The sequence below is a fragment of the Paralichthys olivaceus genome, chromosome 4 (genome assembly GCF_024713975.1).
Source record: "Paralichthys olivaceus isolate ysfri-2021 chromosome 4, ASM2471397v2, whole genome shotgun sequence".
NCBI classification, from domain to species: Eukaryota; Metazoa; Chordata; class Actinopteri; order Pleuronectiformes; family Paralichthyidae; genus Paralichthys; species Paralichthys olivaceus.
The window spans coordinates 27,226,195-27,248,413 of record NC_091096.1 but is presented as its reverse complement, the minus strand read 5'-3'; the positions used below and the strand labels follow the sequence as shown (position 1 = coordinate 27,248,413).

At 38.8% G+C, this 22,219-nt stretch overlaps 2 protein-coding genes across 6 annotated transcripts in view; both read right to left on the bottom strand.

Annotated features, from left to right (window-relative positions):
* The window catches only part of apba1a (amyloid beta (A4) precursor protein-binding, family A, member 1a), a 75,755-nt gene extending 74,067 nt beyond the window's left edge, over positions 1 to 1,688 (bottom strand). The window contains exon 1 of one of the 3 annotated variants that reach the window (XM_020104004.2): positions 1,498 to 1,688. The gene's annotated coding sequence lies outside the window, so the exon portion shown is untranslated. The remainder of the gene's footprint in view (positions 1 to 1,497) is intronic. The other 2 variants (XM_020104003.2, XM_069522847.1) reach the window with 2 other exon arrangements.
* A 4,621-nt stretch (positions 1,689 to 6,309) lies between these two features.
* Positions 6,310 to 22,219, bottom strand: part of ptar1 (protein prenyltransferase alpha subunit repeat containing 1) — a 46,225-nt gene continuing 30,315 nt past the window's right edge. For 2 of the 3 annotated variants that reach the window (XM_020104009.2, XM_069522848.1), the window contains 4 exons: positions 19,913 to 20,156; positions 16,830 to 16,934; positions 12,185 to 12,543; positions 6,310 to 7,814 (listed from right to left, as the gene is read on the bottom strand). In XM_020104009.2, the coding sequence (XP_019959568.1) occupies positions 7,427 to 7,814; positions 12,185 to 12,543; positions 16,830 to 16,934; positions 19,913 to 20,156 (1,096 nt within the window). In that variant the 3' untranslated portion in view covers positions 6,310 to 7,426. The remainder of the gene's footprint in view (positions 7,815 to 12,184; positions 12,544 to 16,829; positions 16,935 to 19,912; positions 20,157 to 22,219) is intronic. The other variant, XM_020104010.2, reaches the window with a different exon arrangement.

Below are 22,219 nucleotides of genomic sequence, written 5' to 3'. Positions count from 1 at the left end.
TCTCCCATAGTCTGTTACTGTCCGATGACAAAATTGATAAATTCAAGGAGATAATTCCCTCTATTCTGCAGCCATGCGTAAATGAAGTGTATGATAATCTTCTCAACCTCGCTATTGCAAAACCTCGATAACTCAGTGGATAGTACAACCTCAGGATTTCAAACTGTCCTTGATAGTATTGCTCCTCTGAAAAAGAAGTTAATTCATCAGAGGATTCACTCCATGGTTTACCTTTGAAACTCTGACCCTAAAACAGGCAAGATGGAGGTTAGAGAGGAAGTGGCGCTCCACCCGTTCTGATGTTAATTTTACTTCCTGGAGGAGTAGCCTTGAAGTGTATAAAAAAGCTTTTCAACGTGCCAGAACCTCATATTACTCTATACTAATAGAGGACAATAAGAACAACCCCAGGTTTCTCTTCAGCATTGTAGCCAGGCTGACAAAGAGTGATTAATTGACTGATTGATTAATTAATTGATTTATATTTACATCGAGGGGTCTTTTCTCTATGGAGGCCGCCATGTTTTTTTACATTAGTCCAGACTGGACAAACTAAACACCTTTTGAGTTTTTTTTTTTAACTGAAGCTGCCACAGGTTCGTTTTCATGTTTGGAAGGAGGGGGTGAGGGGTGTTCAGCTGCAACATGCAACTTGTAGGTTAACATATTCCAAGATGTGTAAAATAAATTTAAACATGTAAATAAAATTACTTTTAATGAATTGATCCAACCCTGACTTTTCCTGTTATATGGCCAATTGAAAATTATTCCTACACATAATCAATACTTGTATTATTTCCCCAAACACGTTTTACCCGATTAACAAAATTAGTCATTTAGAAAACACGCTGACACATTTTGGGACAAAAGATGGGAAGAAAAAATTTGATTTCAATTACTTAGAGTAAAGAATATTCCAAACGAGGTAATCATGCTCCGTATTTACAATAGGTCTATGGTTTCTACGAAGCTAATGAACCAAGATTTATCAGATGGATGGAGGCGCTGCAGTTCAGGAAGTCTGCACAACCGGAAACTAAGCTACAGCATCTTTGTAAACAACAACCAGGCCACATAGACAGACTGCCTCTGCAAAAGTAGAGTGGTTTTGGCTTATGTACCCCGCAAAAAAAGAAAAGAATCGACCGGGGCGTGGACGATCTGAAGCTCAAGATTCAAGCGATCTGAAACGGCTGAGATTACCCATGCTGGTACTCTAAACCTGCCATAAACAGGGCCTCTATGGGCCGTCTCATTCTTGCCAAACCGGTGGGCGGTCGCGCTTCACAAAAGCCTCGAACATCGTGCCACTGTTGCTTCCTTCCATCTGAATCCCGATGTAGCATTACCCCTGAACCGCGCCGTTATCTTTGTCAACAGTCAATTCTCAGTTAATAAAAGGGGCAGAGACACTTCACCTTCAACACTGCCTTCTCTGAGCTGTAGGTTTTCGGCTGACACTGAGCTTTATCTGAGCCGAAGGAGAGGCGAACTCACCTGCTTTCAAAAGCGATGTTGCTGCAGGATGAGGTCCTCTCCATCACTTCCACACAATCCTCCATCTTCCCTGTAACGATTTCCGTAGTACGTGTGTTCGACAGACTGGGAGCCCCTCCTTCCTCCACATCATCACAGGACACAACAAACAACCTGTCTGTGCACTGTCTATTCAACACGTCTTTGCAGCATTTGTAATTAGTGTCAGAGCAAAGAAACGCCTGAAATATTAAAAAAATAATTTTAAACATGCATTCAATTGAAAACAGTAAACAAATATGGAATATTTGTATTTCTAACCAAAATAACGTTGATGCTTTGTTTCATGGATTATCTTTCAAAATCCTTATTCCTTCCGTTTTTTTAGCGTCTTGATTCACGCAACAGTCTAACCAAGTAAAAGCCTTTGGAAATATCAAAAATTTCCTCTAAATTCAGACTGATAAAAATAAACTACCTGTTTTCACAGACTAATTTCACTTCACAATGAAAGTTCATCACCTCAGAGTCTTACTATGAATATATCAGAACATTCTGATGTAGAATTTCAAAGTAAAAGCCCTTGGAAATATCACATTTTCAGTTATTCCTTTAAATTCTGGGGGTCTGGCCAGCCACAGTTCACCCATCCCTTGGATCTCCATCGCCCTTGGTGGGAAGCTTACTCTTAAATGGATTGGACCAGTACCAGCTCATCTCTTTCATGCATGTGAGTACAGCTGGTAGGATATGTTTAGCTGGCGGTTGGGCTAGGGGGAGCCCCTTATGTCATACAGGTCAGAATCCTGGGCTGATGGCCATTGTATTCTCAATGTAGCCGCTGCCCATGCTCAGACCTCGTACAAACTGCTGTCTACTAGGGGAACCACATCAGATGCAGTGGAGGGTCTTGACTGTTGAGCAGGAAAAGTGGAGTCGTCATCCTCCTCCTCGCTATCATTTATATTGAGAATGTGAGGGTTAGCATCATCCTCTGCATTCTAACAGCCCAGTTCCAACTTGTGGAGACTTGTGCTCATTGTGGCCGCAGGGGTATCTCCTGACAGACACAGGTCCTGATTGTTAGCCACAGCCACTCTCAGTCTCCTTTCCAATATTTCTCTGGCATAGCAGCACAGTGGGAACATGACTGAGGGTAAGCCAGCAATTTCTGAGTACGTTTAGCGCCCAGGCAAGCTATGCACATCGCATGAGGGTCCCTGCCTGATATGGATGCTCCACAGGACACGGGGCACAGGCAGGATGCTGCCTCTTTAGCCTTTGGTTTCACGTTGGCAGGGTTGGTGACTGCAGACATGGTAACTGGAAAGGGAGAGAATATTGTAAAACTTTGCCGAGCTGGGAGCGCCACAACACAATAGCCACAACTTGGAGTCGCTCGCCATGATATGTTAGCTTACTCCAGGTAACTCAATCGGTTAATATTTTAATGGTGTTCACAGTTTAATGCCAACAGCACCCCGATGGGCTCACCGTAATCCCTAACGGTGTGTCTGTGAACTGTTGAGCAACGGAGCTTCACTTTTGTTTCTTCATGGGAAGAAAGCAAGAATGATTCCAGAGGGCTGGCTGACTGTGATAATATGAGGGGGCAGTCCTCTCACACAGGTTGACCAGTCTGTCTTGGACAGACGTGGTGTCACTGCAGATTCAATAGTTGGCCACGTCGATGTGATTTCAACAAGATTGTCCTGACAGTCAGAGTTAGACTCTGAGGTGATGAACTGTCATTATGAAGTGAAATAAGTCTGTGGATACAGGTATTTTTTTTTTCAATATCACTTTGAATTTAGAGGAAAATGTTCACTGCCTGAGACTAGCGCAGTCACCCTTTACCAAAATGCACTCTCCTTAAATGGGAAGGATAAGGGAAACAGGCATATCCTGTCACTTAAGTTCTACCAAATGCACGGTCAGGCTGTAAAAGAAAAGAAGCCTCTTTGGTGAGAGATAAAAAGATTAAAAGCTTAATCACATGTTGTAGCCTCTATGGGCTTTAGTTTGACACAAACTGTTTTTACTGACTCTGATTGAGGATAAGCTGAAGTGGTAACTGGAGACTAATTGACCGTCAGCCTCTGTTCAGTGCAAGGATGTACTTTCCATGGTTTACTTCAAATATTAACAAAAGAAATTGCCCAGGGGCTGACAGAGCAGGAGAACTTTAAGTGATTCAGCCACACACACACAAGATGTAGAATAGTAGAACAGTAGAGGAAAAATACTCTTTAATACAGATGAGCTTTATATTTCTGGTAAGTAGATAACAAAACACTTGAAGTGCGATATGATATTTTCTAACTCTATGCATAAATAATGAATCAATGAGCTGCTGGGAATTATTATGGAAGCCAAAATTTGCTGTTCTTGCAATGTTTTTTTAAAGTATTATCTTGACATCACAGATTAATTAATTATTATCTTGGGATAACAGGGCTCTTTTTTCCAAAATAAGGAGTTAAATAATTGTGTTTTCTAAAAATAATCCAGGGATACATTTGTGGGATCTTGCCTGATTAGAATCTAGGACATTCCAGATTGTGATGGACAGCTCTTCCTGTTTGAAGAATCAAAACCTGTAAATAAATGTTTTGTAATATTAAATGTTATCTCTTCGGTTATTCTTTCAATTGTTTGCAAACTTTGGATGCATTTTAAATCTTGTTAATTTGAAGAGAGATGCGAATCACGAAGTCACACAGTGACACCTGCTGCACTGTAAAAGAGTTCTTAAGACAGACAGACAACACTTCACAGGGTTTAGTTTCTTAGTTTGTTTGGTTTTCATGGATGTAAATAAAACTCACGTTTTAGCAATCCACAGACAGAAAGGAAACAAGTGGGTAAATTTCAACCTAAAATGCATCCAAAATAGGCAGACAAGCAATTTACAAAAAACTCCATCAGGAAATTTAAAGTGAGGGAGCAGAACATTAAATGTGACACAAAATGTATGTATCGATTCCGATAGCGACAGAGAACGCTTATCCAATAAAACAGGTGCCAGCCTTAGTCTGGGTCGATTTAAGCCCGGGGTAAATTATTTTATCTCAAGATAACACCGCTCATTTACTTGTGATGATGGGAAATGTCTCGAGATAATGACATAAAAAATTGTATGGCTGTTCTCAGTTTCAATAGTTTATTTATTAATAACCTTATACCATAATATCATCCAATGTAGTTTAACGGAGAATAAAAAGAGTAGCTACATTAATATTCATTTTAAAAGTTTGTTTAACCTTTTAAAACATTTCTGCATAGATAGACTAAGTATTCAAAGTTTGTATTCTTGGTTTGCAATGTTAAAATACCCCACCTTGTTGATGAAATGCACCAATTCTGGTGCATTAATGAGAAATAAAATGAACTTTTTTGATTTTAGCAAATGGCTGCAATGCAACAAAGAGTGAAAAATTTAAAGGGGTCTGAATACTTTCCGTACCCACTGTATATGCCAATGTAACCATGATTAGAGTTCCTTCTTCACAGGTGGTGATATAATTGGCTTAACAAGTAATAACAGCAATCCATAACAAAATGAAAAGATGGATCCAATTAAAATTGCTGCCAATTTAGGCAAATACCTGTATTCCAAAAATATCTGGAATACAGGTTACTTCAAATTTGTTAATTTAGATTAAATAATACCATTCTTCCATTCTCAGTATATATGACACTACAGCCATTTTCTAGACATGACCCCCTGCAGGAACTCTGGAGAATTGGTTTCAGACTTTCTCCAGAGGTTTCCTATTACACATGAAATACACGCATTCATAACAGCAAAAAATCCTCTGGGGGATTCGCTGTGGATATCCCATGTTATGTTTACAGTACATCGATGATGGCTTCAGCTCTATTCACCAAAAGCTTGTTTGCTATCTTGGTGTGTGGTGCTGCTTTTTTATTTGTAGAAATTTGTTTTATTGTTTTCATTTTTGCATGTTCATCAACCCCTCCGTGCGGCCAATCCAGCGGAGGATCTCCTGCTGTGTTCTCACATCAGCTTCTCCGGACTTTCTGCAGAGTTAATACTTGGGCCCAGTGAGAGAAAGTCTGCAGAAACTCCAGAGAACCTCACTTGGCCATTTGTGTTTATGCAGCCCCTGCTGATAAACTAGAGAGAATATTGGGGGTTCAGTGCAAGTCTGACAGCAGTTAAAGTAGAGGGAGCAATCATCTTCTCCTTCAACATAACTGTGTTAACATTAACACAACGACAGTGATATATGTGTGTGATTATGCTGTGGCTGATTGGTCTAAAGAAGCTTGGTTTACCCCTAACTAATTGGTGTAATAACCCTAACCAGATAAGATACAAAAATAGATGTGATACTGTTTACTAATAATTACCCACAAAACAATGACCAATTACATTAAATAAATAGTCATCTGTTGCACCCTACACACCTGTAACAGATGAAGACGTTGAAGTATCATGTTGCATACATATCTTGTGATGTTAGCATTTCTCTACTAACTTTTCACATTGAAAACAACTTTTATGCTCCTGACTGGCTGTTTGGCTTTCCACTGCAAACTATTGTATTGTAACTTAGCCCATAGCTACATTGTTAGGAATTGGCGGAAAATTAGATGACAGAAATGAAACCAGGAACAGTAACTAAGGATCAACTCAAGAAAAAAAAAATCAAGGTTAGATAATATGGGTTATAAATGTCACTGCCTTCAAAATGGAAATCTGTAGAACCTCGAAGGAAATAAAAGGAGTCTGACTGTAAAACCTTCCATTGCAAGTGATTGCTGAATGAATTTCAACACATTTAGCTGAAAAAGTGAGAAGTGAACGAGGATTCTTCCATTTTTATTAGGAAAACATTTATTAAAGGGAAAGTTCACTGAAAAAAGAAATTTCACTCATTTTCTACTCACCACTATGCAGATGGAGGTCCTTATTGACTTAAATTTTATTAGATTCTGCTGTAACAAAGTTTACCCCTGAAACTCAAAAAGTGTTTTGTGGACTCAAACACTTCACCCACCCCTCAATTAGCATAGTGGTAAGTAGATAATGAGTAAATTCAAAATTTTCTTTGAACTGACCCCTTAAAAATCCTTGTATTCCATGTTTAACTCAAAAATGGCCAATATGTCAAATTAAATATTAAGCATAATTCAAAATAAACTTATAAATATGAGTGTAAATTATTGAAACTTTATTGTAAATTTTCCCAAATACAGATTTATAGATTTTTCAAGGATGCCATCTTTCACACACCCTTTGCTACCCTCTCAGCTTTCAGCTTATCATTTGCAGAAATAGACTTTTGAACAGTCTTTTTGAAATCCGAATGAATTCCATTAAAACAGATGTCATTCAAAATAATTAATTGAGTTAAAATGTATTAAACTATGGCAAAATGTATTGGGTCACAAATATAATATCTATTATTTCTCTATTCCTTCTATATATTATTGGCTAATTTGGCATTTGGTACGATCGGGTCTAACAAAGATAATTTGAAATTATTCAGATTAAGTGTAAATACTGTGGAGGACATTGTTTCTCTACCAGTGGCAGCTTCATAGAGTGTCTTGGCAGTACCATGTGGATGAATGCCAAAACTGCAATAAATGAACAGTGGAAATTTGTCTGAAGGATTGAAAAACCTAAAATCAGTGGTAAGAGTAAATATCAGTATCTACTAACAGACACATGGTGAACCAATAGGCTTTATGTGTGCAAATTTCCATTCTGAAGAACTAATGGCTCAGAAGCAGCTCAAGAGAATACAGATGTTTCTGAGGGAAGACATCCCACCCCCATCTTCTCTACTCACTGTCAGGAGGATTGGAAAGTAACCAGTTACTGTTAGCACTACAGTAGGTAAGCTGATCCTATATCTTTGTCTAAAGGCAACTTCATAGTTACTAAAGGATGGGGTTAACTGTTATCTCTTTCTCTCTATAAAGGCTGCTGACCAATTACAGTGTCTAACCACTTCTTGTATGCCAGGGCAAAGTGTCTCTGCTCAGGGTTAGAGCACCTGTCAATGATACCACTTACAAAACTGTGCTCAGAGGATAATGTGGGGGGTTTAGGCAGCGGGACACCCCTCTTCAGTCGCTTATTGTCACGCTGGTCAGGGAAGGACACTCCGTCTACCTCCATAAGCTCACTGGCATGCTTCTGTCCGTTGACAATCTCACCCAGGCCTGTGCAGCTTTGAGTGCTGTCCTTGAGCAGGGCTGGGTCGCAGTAGATAAGATGGACCAACTCGTTGCCTCCATTGCTGCTGCAGTGATTCTGGTGCTCCCTCTTCCACTGATGCCACAAGTAAAAGACATGCCGCCTGGATGTGGTGGAAACATATTTTCAGCATCTTATTATCAAAATGTACTGCACAGAATACATCATTCTTTCTTGGATTGGTTAAACTGTACCTCCATAGTTTTGCAATGACAGGTTTAACCTTTCCATGTATGTGCACTATTAGCTTTACATATTCTAATTAGGTTATCAGTTTCACAGTTAAATATACAGTACGAATGTGAATGACAACAAACAGACTCTCACGCTTACATTCACTTGGACTCAAAGATGAACTGATTAGATTTTCGTGGCTGACGGTCACAAGGTTAAGGTCACGTGAGGTCACCTTACGGTCACCTTACATTATTGTGAACGCAGTATATCAGGATTGTCCTAAGGGAGTTTCATTACATGTGGTACAAACATTAACTTGGACTCTAAGATTACCTGGAGAGAATTTGGTGTGTGACCTCACAAATCAAATTTTTTGCCATGTGAATGTGATACCTCCAGAATGTCCTGAAGAGGAATCTTTTGACATTTGGCAAACATTAATTTAAACGTGGATTTCATTTCTGTAGCCCAAGGTCAAACATCAATGTCAGGGTGGCCTCATGAAGTATGTTTACGTTTTTCTTGAACATGATATCTTAAGATTGTCATACAAAAATTAATTTGAATGAAGCGAAGGCCTTTTCCTAGCATTTACATAACTATTTTTTCCAAGAAAAAACGATTTCATGTTATAGCTATATTCTAATTAAAGAAGCACATGTCTGTGGTAAAACAGCAAAAAGCTGTTACAGAACAGAGTGATTAATAGTTTTTAATAATATCTTCTATAACACTGCACCTGTATCAAGTACAGTAAAGAATGTACTTTTTATATTGTGTGTGTGTAAAATCGCTGCAGTGAACGTGCCTGTGCTGTAGTGCGCACAGAGTGCAATGGAGAACACTTATAAAAAATAAATGAAATAAATAATCTGCAGTTTTGGATGATTAAAAGTCCCCTTTCACTTTGACACTGAGAAAAAAACTTTTTTTTTCCTCTGTCGAACTCACTCTGACTCACTGCATTACCCTCATCAGCAACATGTTACCACTGAGTACATTTTATTTTATCAATGACATCACTGCTGTGGCCACCAAACTTTCTTCAACTCCACCTCACTAACACGCTACTTGATGTCAGTGTCAGAAAGTTGCGCTTCTTCTTTTCATCACTTGATGCCATGAGTCACCATGGAAACCCATTGGTCAGCACGAAAATAAAATACTCATGAGGTGCTTTGCACTGACCATTTATGGTTGAATAATTTTCAACTCATGGCATTCATCAATATAACATTGATGCTTACAATTCTACAGCATCTTAGAAAACTTATCAAGAACAAATTTAAGAAAATTATTAAGGAGATATTGTTGAATGCGGCATAATATTTTTTATGCCTAAGCCATTTTCTGCCTTTTTACCAGTAAGTTTTCCACTTACATTGACATATTTAAAGGGACAGTTCAAAAATAAAAATTCACTCATTATCTACTCACCAATATACCGATGGAGGGGTGGGTGAAGTGTTAGTATTGTATAATTCACTGCACAGTCTAATGACATCAAGATATAAGCCAGGAGTGAATTAATTAGCTGATCCAGGATCTTCAGCACTTGAAACTCTGTTGATTCTTCTTCATCTTAGAAAAGAAGTGCCTTTTTGAGGGCATTAACATACTATTTACGTATTTTAAACCTAAAAGTTTTCAATAAGGGTCTTCCTACCCCTTTACTTTTCACCAAGAGTAAAGGAAATTGGTACACGTGTATCCAGAGGTGGGAAGTAACAAAGTACAAATACTTTTTGTAACTTTACTTAAGTAGATTTTTCAGATATCTGTACTTTACTTTTTTTTTAACTTTACTATATCTTTTCCTGAAGACTTTTTACTTTTACTTGCTTCATTTGAAAACAAATATCTGTACTGTCTACTCCTTAAATTCTCAAAACTGGCTCGTTACTTGTTTCAACCTCCACGGATGACAACGCGACATAAAAGACATAACACAGAGAGAACCTTAAAGGACCTCACTAAACCATCCAATCTATGGTAGCGACAGGCGGTTTGTAACAAAGGGCAGGGACTAAATCAACGAGAGCACATTCCAACATTTCAACCATTTTTTACTTTTTACTCATGTACTTCAGTACATTTCAGAGCCTGTACTTGGGGAAAGGAGTTGTATAAGTACTTCTACTTTTACCAGAGTCTTCTTTTACTCAAGTATCTGTACTTCTATTTAAGTAAGAATGTGAGTAGTTTTGCCACCTCTGCGTGTATCATGACCAGACGCACAAAAAAGGCTCTTGTCACTTTTTGTCACACCCAACAGGAAATTGGCCATTTTGGATTTAAAATGAAATTTGACACCTTCTATGAAATCGTACTCCTTCTAGAGCTTTCATTAGATCAACTTCAAATTCAATGAGTGTCATCTTAACAACATGGAGATAAAATGTTGTTAAAAGTTTGAGTTTTTGTCACACTGTCTGAAGGTGGCGTAGCGTCAAATTTTGATGACTCACCATCCAAACACAAGTTTGTTGTATCTGAGACATACATGGTCCAATCTACTCCAAACTAGACAAGAGTCCCGGCTAGATAACATCTACACAGAAATCATGACTAAAAATCACAGCACCCATGGTGGCAACAATAAATGTCACAAAAACATTCATGTATTCCTCCTCGTCAATTGATCACAACCCTTTGTCAGAAGGGCCTAAAGACATTGATGATAAAGTCATAAGGAAACTGTGAGTTTTCATCGAAGGCCATGTTAGTGGCGTGGCATTAAATTTCAACATGTCTGTGTCACACAAAATTACTTTAACTTCAGCTTACATTATTCAATCTCCCTCAACCTACGTGTGTAACAACAGCCCCCCTCTGAAGACATTCATATATATTTCTACATTGTGTGTGGCTAAATAGCTGAACAGACCCCATAAAGAGCAAACACGGCACCACAATTAACCAACATATAAAAAAATTGGTAGGGATGTGTCGTTTCATTACCAACTAAAAATTTGGATCGATATGCTAGATCAAATGGGAAGTCGGCCATTTTGAATCAAGTGGCCATTTTTGACCATTTACATATGTATTTTGATGAACTCCTCCTAAAGCTTTCATTAGATCAACTTTAAATTCAGTGAGTGTCATCTTACCTCCATTGAGATTTAAAGTTATTGAACATTTTAATGTATGTCACACGGTGTGAACATGGCATGCTGTCAAATTTTGATGATTTGCCAAAAAAAGTGATTTATTATAGCCTCAAACTTATTTCACAGTCCCGCCCTGATACATATGTCAATATTGACTCATTGACACTGCACCACCTGCTGGCGACAGGAAGTGACATGTTCTATACTTTGATGCACTGCTCTTGGCTGCTTTACAATATACAGCTCAAATGAGCTCAGACAAGTCAGAAGACCTTCACGGTCAGAATTGTGACATTTACTCAAACCGTGTACACACTGAGGTGCGGCGAAGGTTGATCCTTCGACAAAGGAGACGAAGTTGTCATAACTCCACTGTGCATTGTCCAATCAGCCCCAAAATTCTGTCACATGATCAGTCCTGGCCTGAACAGCTCCATATGTCTTATATTAACACAGGGTCATAGTGCCACCTACTTATTTACCATGAAAAAGGAAGTATTTTTCAACTCCACTGTACATTGTCCTATTGGCCCCATATTGGTTATGCTTCATCAGGGCCCCGACCTGAACAGATTTATTTGTAGTAAGCCTCGTTTTACAACTTTAATTTGATTAACATTAATTCTGACCATGTGGTCTTCACTTGATGGCTTGGACTGTAATGAGTGAATTGTAGGTGGTTCAGTGTTGTGTGATGGACACAGAAAGTGAAGCATTTATCCTTCCTGTGCTACGCAACACTCACGCAATACAGAGCCATTTTGCAGAGTCGCTGTCTGCCCTCCCCCGCGGCCCTCTATGTTATTGACTTTGACACCCCTGCTTTATAACATTCCCCAAACAAGCCTTATTTTCTTCAAATTACATGCAGTACATGTATTTCAAACTGTTCAAAAATGGATAGATGTCATTTTAGACAGATATCTTAAATTTTGACTGAAAAGCCTGTACCAAGGTATACCATTAGTTACATACCACAAATATTTTTTTCTTTCTAAGGTGTCATGATCTGCATATAACCTGAAATCAACATTGACCATAACTTCTACTTAAGTTCAGTTGCAGAGCGAAACTGTGCTTCAGTTTCACACATTAATAACTTGTAAAATTTGCAAACTATCTCATAATAGGTCACTACAAAATGGAAACGTTCATTGCGTTACGTTCACCTGTGTAGCCTCACCTGTGACTCCAGAGTGTCTCGTGTCCAGGGAAGGACTTTATCAGGTCTGAGCACAGCTCCATCTCCTGGTGGAAGAGCTGAAAGACGGTGGTGAAGCTGAGTTGCCTCTCCTCCTCACCTGCTGCCTCTGCTTCCGACAGCTCCCTGTTAGCTTGGTTATGGCTTTGATGGGGGAGACTAATGCTAGGGACTGTGGTGGACTGTTGCTCGGATGAACAGGTAGTGGTGGTAGAAGGTGGTGTCTGGTAGAGCTCAGTCATCAGCTCCTTGAGCAGGAACTGGCGGTAGTGGAACCCACTGTGGTCAGACACATGCATGGACACCCACAGACGCATAGAGGACAGCTCATCATGGAAAACCTGTCCAGAAACATACCAGTAAGCACAAGTGTCTTAAAAAAAAGGGCTACTTATTAATGAGGGAAATTCAACATATATTAGAAGATTGGTTTGTTGTTATTTTTACCTTGTGTCGTTTATGCTCAAAATATGTAAATAGGTTTATTAGGTTATAGGACTGCAATATGACTTATTATAAGTCACTCAACAATTGAGATCACCATTATTGATATTGGATATTTATAGTAGTGTAACTCAACAGCACAACAAAAGTTTGAACACAAGTTATGGAATTTGGATGAGAAAATTGGATTGATTAATAAATAGGATTGCATACTGAAAACAAGCAATACCCATTGTAGGCATGAGCAATTTCTTTTTTAAGAGTACCGATGATGTCATAGTAAATATAAAAAGCACCAATTATAAAGTTTGTGTTTATAGTCGCTTCTCAGTTAGGTTAATAACATCGACTCAAAATGTGAATCTTTTGTTAGAATAAAAAACCAAAGCTAAAGGAATGGTAATCTAACAAAATCACTGAATGTCACGCAGGAGTCATTCATAGCACACGTGTTAAAATCAATACTTTTAAACAAGTACTGTGGTGGAAATGTGTCAATAAACGGGTCGAAGAATGTTTCTTTGGTCTCAGAGTGAGTTTTATTGAAGCTTTCTGCAGAAAGGATCTACCAGGTAAGGTGGATGTTGCGAGAGAGATGAAAAAGTGGTGTCTATGCTCATATTTAAGTGCCTCTGTGTGTGGGGGTGTGTGTTCAAATGTGTTGAAATAGACCAAATCAAATAGGTGGAATGCTGACAAAATAAAACATTTAATAGTGTGCTATTTTCTTTGTTCCACTCTGCTTTGTTTATTATAGAGTGAAGTAGAGAGGCTTGATCAAGAGGATCTTGACAGTAGTGGACTAAATGAGGAAACTGAGAAGAATGCAGAAGAAAGAGGTGGTCAGGAGCCCCCCCTTCTAAAAGGAGAATATCCTGTGCACTGGCTGAGCTACTGGGCAACACCTCTGGAGATGCCAGACAGTCACCAGGTCTGGTGCCACCAGAGAAGTCAGCTTTTGACAGAGCAGAGGAGGAGGTGAAAGATTACAGCACAGCTGCTTCTTTGCCACTGTCTGAGAACCCATTAGACGGGTGGAAAGATCATCACCGCGAGTTTCCTCTCCTGGCAAAGCTGGCAAAGCAGTACTTATGTGTGCCAGGCACAAGTGTCTCTGCTGAACGTGTGTTCTCCACGGCTGGGGACATTGTTACAGCTCAGCGGAGCACCCTAATGGCAGAACATGTTGACCAGCTCTTGTTTTTGTACAAAAACCTTGAAACTCCTAAGCACTAGCTCAATTAACAGAAGCAACCAAAAGTAGCAGTTGCCTGTTTACCTCAAAAAGCATTGTAAGTTTTGTTTATCAGTGTTTATCTGCAGTCCAGGGTTTTTTATAAAAGTGTTTCATTTCAAGCATTTTAATTTCAAGGCTTACATTTGTGCTGTTTTATTTTTTATTTTAGAGGCTCAATTTTGGCCAAGTGTTTTTTTTTTTTATCTTACAGCACTACCTCAGAGAGCAGTGTTTATGTGCAATTCAGGGTTTTGAAAAAACTGTTTAATTTGAAACATTTTAATTTCATGACGGACATTTGTGTTGTTTTTTTCTTTTAGAGGCTCTATTTTGGCCAAGTGTTTTATTTTCATCTTATAGCACTACTTCAGAGAGCAATGGGAGTAGTCAGAGCACTTTACTTTATTATTTAAAAACAGGTTAATCTATTGAGCAATTCATTACATTAAGTTATGTTAAAACTAGCCCACATTTGTGCTGTGTGGACATTTCATTTCATTTTTTAACTGTAAACTTTAAAAAATGCTGTACATGTTAAGTACCTCTTTTTGTTTCAGTTGAAATAAATGTCAGCTGCTGGACTGACTGACACAGACTGATGTGCATTGTTTATGGGAACGACATTCATGGTTTATCATCTCTAGAAGTGTATGAAATTAACTTAGAGGAAAAGAACATTGTAATTACTGATTATATCGAATCGCAATACTTGTAGAATCACAATTATCAATAATCGTGATACAAATCGAATTGCCGCCTTTGAATCGTGATACAATCGAATCGTGACCAAAGCATATGGTCCCACCCCTACTAATATAGCATTTGCCCTCTGAAGGACCTGCCTGTTATAATTGAGTTATGTTTGTTATAATAAAGCATGGCCTGACTGCACTGTGTGATCTTACTGGCGATGTTGCCAAGGGTCCCTAGTCTTGTTTTATTTGCCAAATTGACGTTTTCAAACCAGTCAAAAATACAGAAGGTTAAAACTGATTCAATAAAACTTCTGTAGAAGAGTCATTATCTCAGAAAAGACATAAAAAGAGTTAATTTTGGCCTCAACAAAGAAATCAAAATACAACCAAATATTTGTAGCTCTGAATGAGGTGTTGTGATTATTATAGCCTAAACATGGCAACATTAAATGGTTTGCTTTTGGGCATTTAATCCATTTAAATCTGAAAAATATTAAATATTAAAAATATTAATATTAAATAATAACTTTGATTAATTAACGCTACCTTGGGGCACCACCCTTCAAAGGAAGGGAACAGATAGTCAATTTATCGATTAAATATCATGAAATTGAATACAAATTTGGAACTCTGTTTAATAATGAAATTAATTACTATAAACAAAATGACCACATCAAGCTAGCAAAGTTGAAGGATATAGAGTTCTTGACAGTGTAGAGGTTGGCAAGATCACACTTATGCAACATTAACAACGACAGCATGTACATTTATTATGAAAATAATAAGTAATATAATAAAAGTATAAACACACAAACTAATTAAAGGTGTACTTACTATATACAGATACACAGATGTGTATGTACGTGTGTGTGTGAGTGAGTGAGTGAGTGAGTGAGTGAGTGAGTGTGCTTTCAAAATGGCAGCTGGCCACAATGAAACAAAAGGTTACACCATGTGGTTGATGTCACACATATGTGTTAAGTTTGGGGAGATGGTCAATCTTATTCCTCAAAGACTGAACAAAAGCCAGAATTATTATAGGCAGAGGACAGCTATTTTTATGCTGTTGCTTCCTAATGAGAAGCAGCACAACGTTTTTTTCCTAATTTCCAGACATAACGTGTCTTTCCAAAGTTATAATCAGTCCTTGTGAAAAAATCCTGTATACAATTTTAATCTAAAAAGGAGTGTGATGAATCTTCCACGGCCTGGCGAAACTCACGTGTGTACCTCAAAGTGTGGGAATGCTGGTGACTCCAAACAAAGTTCAGGATAATAAGAATACCAGGTATCAAATATTAATTCCTGAATAAGCTTCAAATTAAAACAACCTCACAGACATAAAAGAGACAGTATTGTTGAGGATCAGACACAGAATAACGTAATATCAATGTCACGCAAACAAACACTGGCTTCTGCAAATGGTGCTTCCCTCTACTTTTAAATGTATCCTGTGTGACCCCAGATGCTTCATACAATTTGTTGTGTTCCTCTCTTTTATTTCCCCTCTATTTTTTGTGATGCACCCAGAAATGAGAAATTTTCACTCATTATCTGCTCACCACTATGCTGATGGAGAGGTGGGTGAAGTGTTTGAGTCTACGAAACACTTTAGGAGTGTCAGGGGTAAACAGTGTTAGAACAAATTTTACCAGAAGTGGCTAAGCTAGCAGACGTTAGCATTTCCGACGATCCCTGAATATTCTCATTATCATTGGCTGTTCGTGTTGTCTGTCAAAACATGGATGGAATGAGCTCTATCGACACTGTATCAACCAGGAAAGGTAATTTAATAATAATAATCATCTTTATCGTTTTATCGCAAAGCCCTTATACAGAGTCTCAAATATCTTATTAAATAAATCTTGCCTACTGATGAAAATTACTTTAACGGCATTAATGCTGAGCAAGAACTTGTACACAAAACAACCCCAAAATAACTCTACCCACTGTAATGCCTGCACAATAGCTACCATCTCTACTGTGTAAACTGACAAATCATTTGAGGTTCTACTGTTCACTGAAACCTTTAAGTCTGGTATTATGAAACCAAAACCTGTTCTTCCTGGAATAGGATCTTTGGATCCATCTATATGTACTGGAATAAATGTTTCATATAATGTCTACAATCTATGTTCCACCAAGACTGCTGTAGGGATACAACTTCTCTGATTTAAATGACTCTGGCTACTTTTATACTGCTCCACGCACCACTCTTGGCCCCTTCACTCTCCCAAAATAGAAGAAGTACCTTTGTTGTTGGATGTTTATCTTCAGAATGCCTCTGAAGATTTCCCCAGTAATTCATCATCAACTGTTTTCGCCTAAGATGCAAAGGCATTTCACCAACCTCAACCTGAAGAGTAGACACAGGAGTTGTTTTGAAAGCACCACAGCAGAGTCTCAAAGCTTGAGCTTGCACAACCTCCAACTTCTTTAACTATGCTGGACCATAAGCGATAAAACCATTGTCTAGCACAGATCCAACAAGCGCTCCATAAATATTTCTCATTGACAAACTGCTCCCTCCCCATTCTGACCTTGTTAGACATCTCATGACATTAATTATTCTTTACATTTGGAGAGTATGGTGTGTATATGTTCATTCCACATGAGCTGCGCATCAAACCACACTTTCCAAAACCTGAAGACTTTCACTTGCTGTATTCTTTGTCCATACATACTTGACTGTGTATCAACACCCATCTTTCTAGTTTGCTTGCTAAATACAGGTCGTTGTTTGATCCCAGTCTTCCCCATCTGCATGCCGGTGTGTCCTTGGGCAAGATCCTGATATATTGTGTTTTAGGTCTGCTCTTATTTATTATCATTATAAATATTCTGGGTCAAAATGTGTCTTGTTGTGGATAATCTTGGATGAGCTTGACAGACATGCAATGTATAATGAGATACTTTGTTTTTATGCTGATGACACTGTATATAGCTCTGAGGCAACTCGTGTACAAGCCGTGGAACCGTTGCAAACAGCGAAAATACCTTACTTGAGCTGAAACTTGTTCTTAACACAGATATGATAAAAATTATGGTGTTAGGAATAGACCACAAGCTATCCCTTCAGTGGTCACTCTTGATGGAAAAGAGGTGGTTAATTCTTATAAATATCTAGGTACTCTGATTGATGACTCCTCCACTTTTAAGCCACAGGTGCAGCACTTGTAAGAAATGTGACATGTTGCTGCAACTTTTTTTATTTATACTTGATTATGGTGATATCAGCTTACCATGCCTCCCTGAAATGTATCACAAATTCTATAGCTTTGACTCATCACTGTGAATTATATTCTCAGGTAGGATACCACCAAGGCGATTCTGGGCCTGCTCCCTTATTACCTGTTGGCTGCATTATGCAGAAATGTTTTGGGCATTACTCTATTCATTTTCAGAACTTCAATTGGGAAAAGGGCTTTTGCTTATTCCGCACATGCAACTTTGAATTTATTACTTAATTTCACCGGAGGCAGATTCTATAAGAGGTTGCTGATTTTAATTTAACTGGTCGTGTAGCTATAATCTTTTTTCTTCTTTTGATCCTGTTTTAGTATGTGCTTTTTTTGTTCGTAACTATGTTTTTATCTGTGCTGCTGTCTATCTTGGCCAGGTCTCCCCTGAAAAGAGATTCTTAGTCTCATGAGACTTTCCTGGTTGGATAAATAGAAACTGAACCCTGAATTGCCCATTCTCATAGAAAAGAACTGCTGCACATAGATGCACTGTATGAATGTGTGAAAAACTGTACTATAAAGCACTTTGAGTGGTCATCAAGACTAGAAAAATGCTATATAAATAGAGACCATTTACCATCTACATTTAAAGTTAGACTTAAAACGTTCCTTTTTGATTAGTTATGTTGTGCTGCTATGTAATATTATGCTGCTATAGGCCTAGACTGCTGGGGGATCCGCAGTCATGCACTGACCACTTCTCTCTCTCTCTTTTCCACACACCTCTCTACTCTTCCAAATTTTTCTCTGCTTACCCCAACCGATTGAGGCAGATGGCCAACCACATTGAGTCTGGCTCAGCTAGAGGTTTCTTCCAGTAGGGAAGGAGTAGCATTCGCTTCTTGTGTGAACTGTTGGGCTTATCTATAATATGTAAGGTCTCAACCTTGCAATAATAAGTGCCTTGAATGTATGTTATGATTTGGCACTATACATTTTTTAAAATTAATTAGACTATGTGAACATGCATAAAGGGTGTGTGCAGCAGTGCAAATCCGTGCATCATATTTTACAGAGGAAGAATGCGTGTTGATTGTGAGCGGATATGAAGAGCACTGACAGTGTCCAATGGCAAAATAGTGAGAAGACACTGAATTCCTATGATTGTGGGAGACCACCAGATTCTGATAATCTCTAAATAACTACGCTTGCTGAGTGAGCCTCTCACAATCATCTAACATCGACTGGGTTTTAAGACTGTATAAAGAGAGCGATGCTTTTGCAAAGTAAACCGAGTTAACAAAGAACAAAGATAGCTTGTAGCAGTTTTGAGTTGCAGAGTAAATGGACATGGCAACATTTCTCCTTTTGTATTACTGCTTAATTATGGAGTTACTCTTGACGTAACCTCACTTTATAGTACAGGACCAAGGAGGTGAACCCAGGAAATAAAATTTCACTGTCTTTATTATTGCAAGATAGGATATTTTTAAACATTTTTAGCGATTTCTTAAATAATTCATGGATCTTCATTAAAAAAGAAATCCAGATCTAGTGAATTTAAATGTGGTTCCATAAGGGGACTGTTGGGCCTCAGAAGAGGTAAGCACTCTCTGAGTGCCCTTCTAATTATTATATGCAACCACAATGTCAACTTTGATGCTGGCAAAGTCAAGCTAGGCGGGCTATGGCTGTATTCATAGAGTCTGGAGTTACAGTACATAAACAATGTTCTCAATTTTCCTGGCTTTGGTCATTAAGGTAGACAAAGTGGTTTTTTGTTTGAAAATGTATTTTGCAGAGTCGGGGCAAAATAACTTTGGTAGCCAATCACAACAACATTGTAATAAACATTTGCAGGTTTACTCATGAACATAATGCCATGTCAGAGTTGGACCTGTTTGTCATTTACATATTAATATAATCAAATGTAAAGTTAGCGATTGTATTTTATGCAATCAAAATGTGCCTGTTAGTGCATGGCATTGTTCCAAAAAATATCCTAAAGGTTCTATTTCTAGGGTAATTTGGTAATGGTAAGTTTGTTAGGTGAGAGTTTGATGAGAAAAACAAAACTTTGTGTGTTGAGTAGGAAAGTACATTCAATTAATCCTTAAAAATATATAAATAAAGAACCTATTCTCTGTCCTACCTTGACATTCCCCTTGGCCATGTGCTGAAGCACCCAGATTCGGTGAGACCAGGCATTGTAGTTGCTGGAATAGTGGCAGGCAGCATCAGAGCACACTTTTATCTCTTGCTGGAGTATCCTGGACAGATGGTCACTAAGTTGCTGGCTCCTCTCACTATCAGCCTGTGCTGCTTCGCCCTGCTGCTGCTTCCTGGTGTGGCCCACAGCAGAGAACTGATGGAGGATCTGCTGGAGCACCCAGCGTCTGTAGGGAGACATCAACTGCTGAGTAACCTGAGTGAACCAGATTCCTATTTTTGGTCCCACACACTGCATGCAAATATGAGGAAATTTGACCTCTGTATTTAACCCATCTGTGTGAACGGAGCACACATGGAACACATGGAACACATGGAACACAATCCACACAGTGACCACACACGGAACAGTGGTCAGCCATGAAGGCGCTCGGGGAGTAATTGGGGGGATTCGGCGCCTTGCTCAAGGGCACCTCGGCAGTGCCCAGGAGGTGAACTAGCACCTCTGGTTCCCAACCCAAGTCGCTATGGACTGTGCTACTGCCTCCCCCATGTCAGTAATTATGCTATAATGAATAACATTGTATACCATTAGCAATGGTATACCATTAGCAATGGTATACAATGTTATTTAAAAAAAGAGACAGAAACAGTGCAATTTATTTCAAAATTTTATTTTAATACTCTCCCATGAGGATTGTTTTACATATCAGTACATACATAGTGTGGCGGTGGGGTGTGGTTAGGGCGCCAACTGCTGGACAACAGGGAGGAGTGGCTCAGCCGGTGATCGGACAGTTGTGCAGAATCAGGTAATCAGGCAATCAATAAGAGCATGCTGGTAACCTGGTTCTGGTCTCTTGCAGTAGGCTGGGCTCCTGAAGCTGGAGCAGCCGCGACGACGTGGGTGGACATGGGTGGACGTTTGTGGACATGTGTGGGTCAAGAGACCCGGTGTATATGTGCTTGCCTAGTTCGGTCCAAGAACGCGCATGCACGCACGACTACAGTCCCCTTTTCTGTTGCATTGCTTAAATGCAGAGCACACATTTTACAGCAATCCGCTCAACAGGAAGAAATGATGGGTTTGAGGTGGCTGTTCCCTGGAAGCTCCAAAGTTCTACTGGCTTTCCATAGAAATGTCTGTCCGTATTGGGTTAAAGCCAGGAAAATTGGCTAATGATGTGTTTGGATGCATACCTTTTCTCATGACATTAACAAATATGTACTGCTTAATAATAGCCGATCATGGTTCTGTTAGAAGGTCATTGATGGGTTCTTCAAAACTGTTACTGTTTGCACCTCACTGAGCATATCGTATGCTAACCTTTCTGCTCTAGATCCATCTATAGAGTAAATTAAATTAAAAAAAGTTACTCTTTTTTAAAAGTCAACCTCTGTGATACAATTTTCAGGATAAATCTGAAGACACATTTTCAACATTGCATGTCTGTCAAGCTCATCCAAGATTATTATTTGGAATGGAGACAGTAGCACCATTGTACAGTTTTCTAAGTGGAGTCTTTCTGCTGACACCAAAATACTGTGCTTCACATAAAACATATCAGCTATGTCATGCACAACCATTTTTACCTTCCAAAATACTGGCAAATTCAGCACCATATTCACATATCCATGGTATCCTGAGCTGTTGACTCTGCTGATACTGCCTCATAATTTGGACTTAAATTGTCCTACTGTTGTTATTACCCCTTCCCAGTATTCCATTAAAACACTCAAATGAAAAACCCTTGTGCATAGTAGTCCAACAGGCACTCTTTCAATTGAAGATGTAAATGCATGTTGTTTGTGCAGTGCAATGGGCCAAATAGTTCGACAAAAAAAAAAGGTCTGCAGGTATCTTTCTGCTAATTCCAGTCTCTTGATGGATATGGCTCTGGAGCAGAATATGATACAAGCCTGCACACAGTCAAACCACATGTCATAGTGTCTGCTGTCAATAAGCCCCTTCAGACAAAACAGGGAGTAAATGGATGTCCTGTTTTTCCACTCATCTGCTGTAAATCCTCTAAAACCAGATGAAATTCGTCGGGGAATTCTTCCAACCTCATAAGGTACTTTGATGTTCTCCATTCTAGTTTGAAGTTCATCAAGGCTCTTTGTTGTTAAAAGCCCTAGTTCTGTACATACTCGCAATACAAGTCTTTCTGTACCAAGGAGAAGGTTGTGCATTGGATCTATGACAACAAATCTGATGCCGTTTCTGACCATCTAGCTCCATACTGGTTTTCAATTATTTTCTGTTCTTCGTCCTTGCCCATCTGGATAA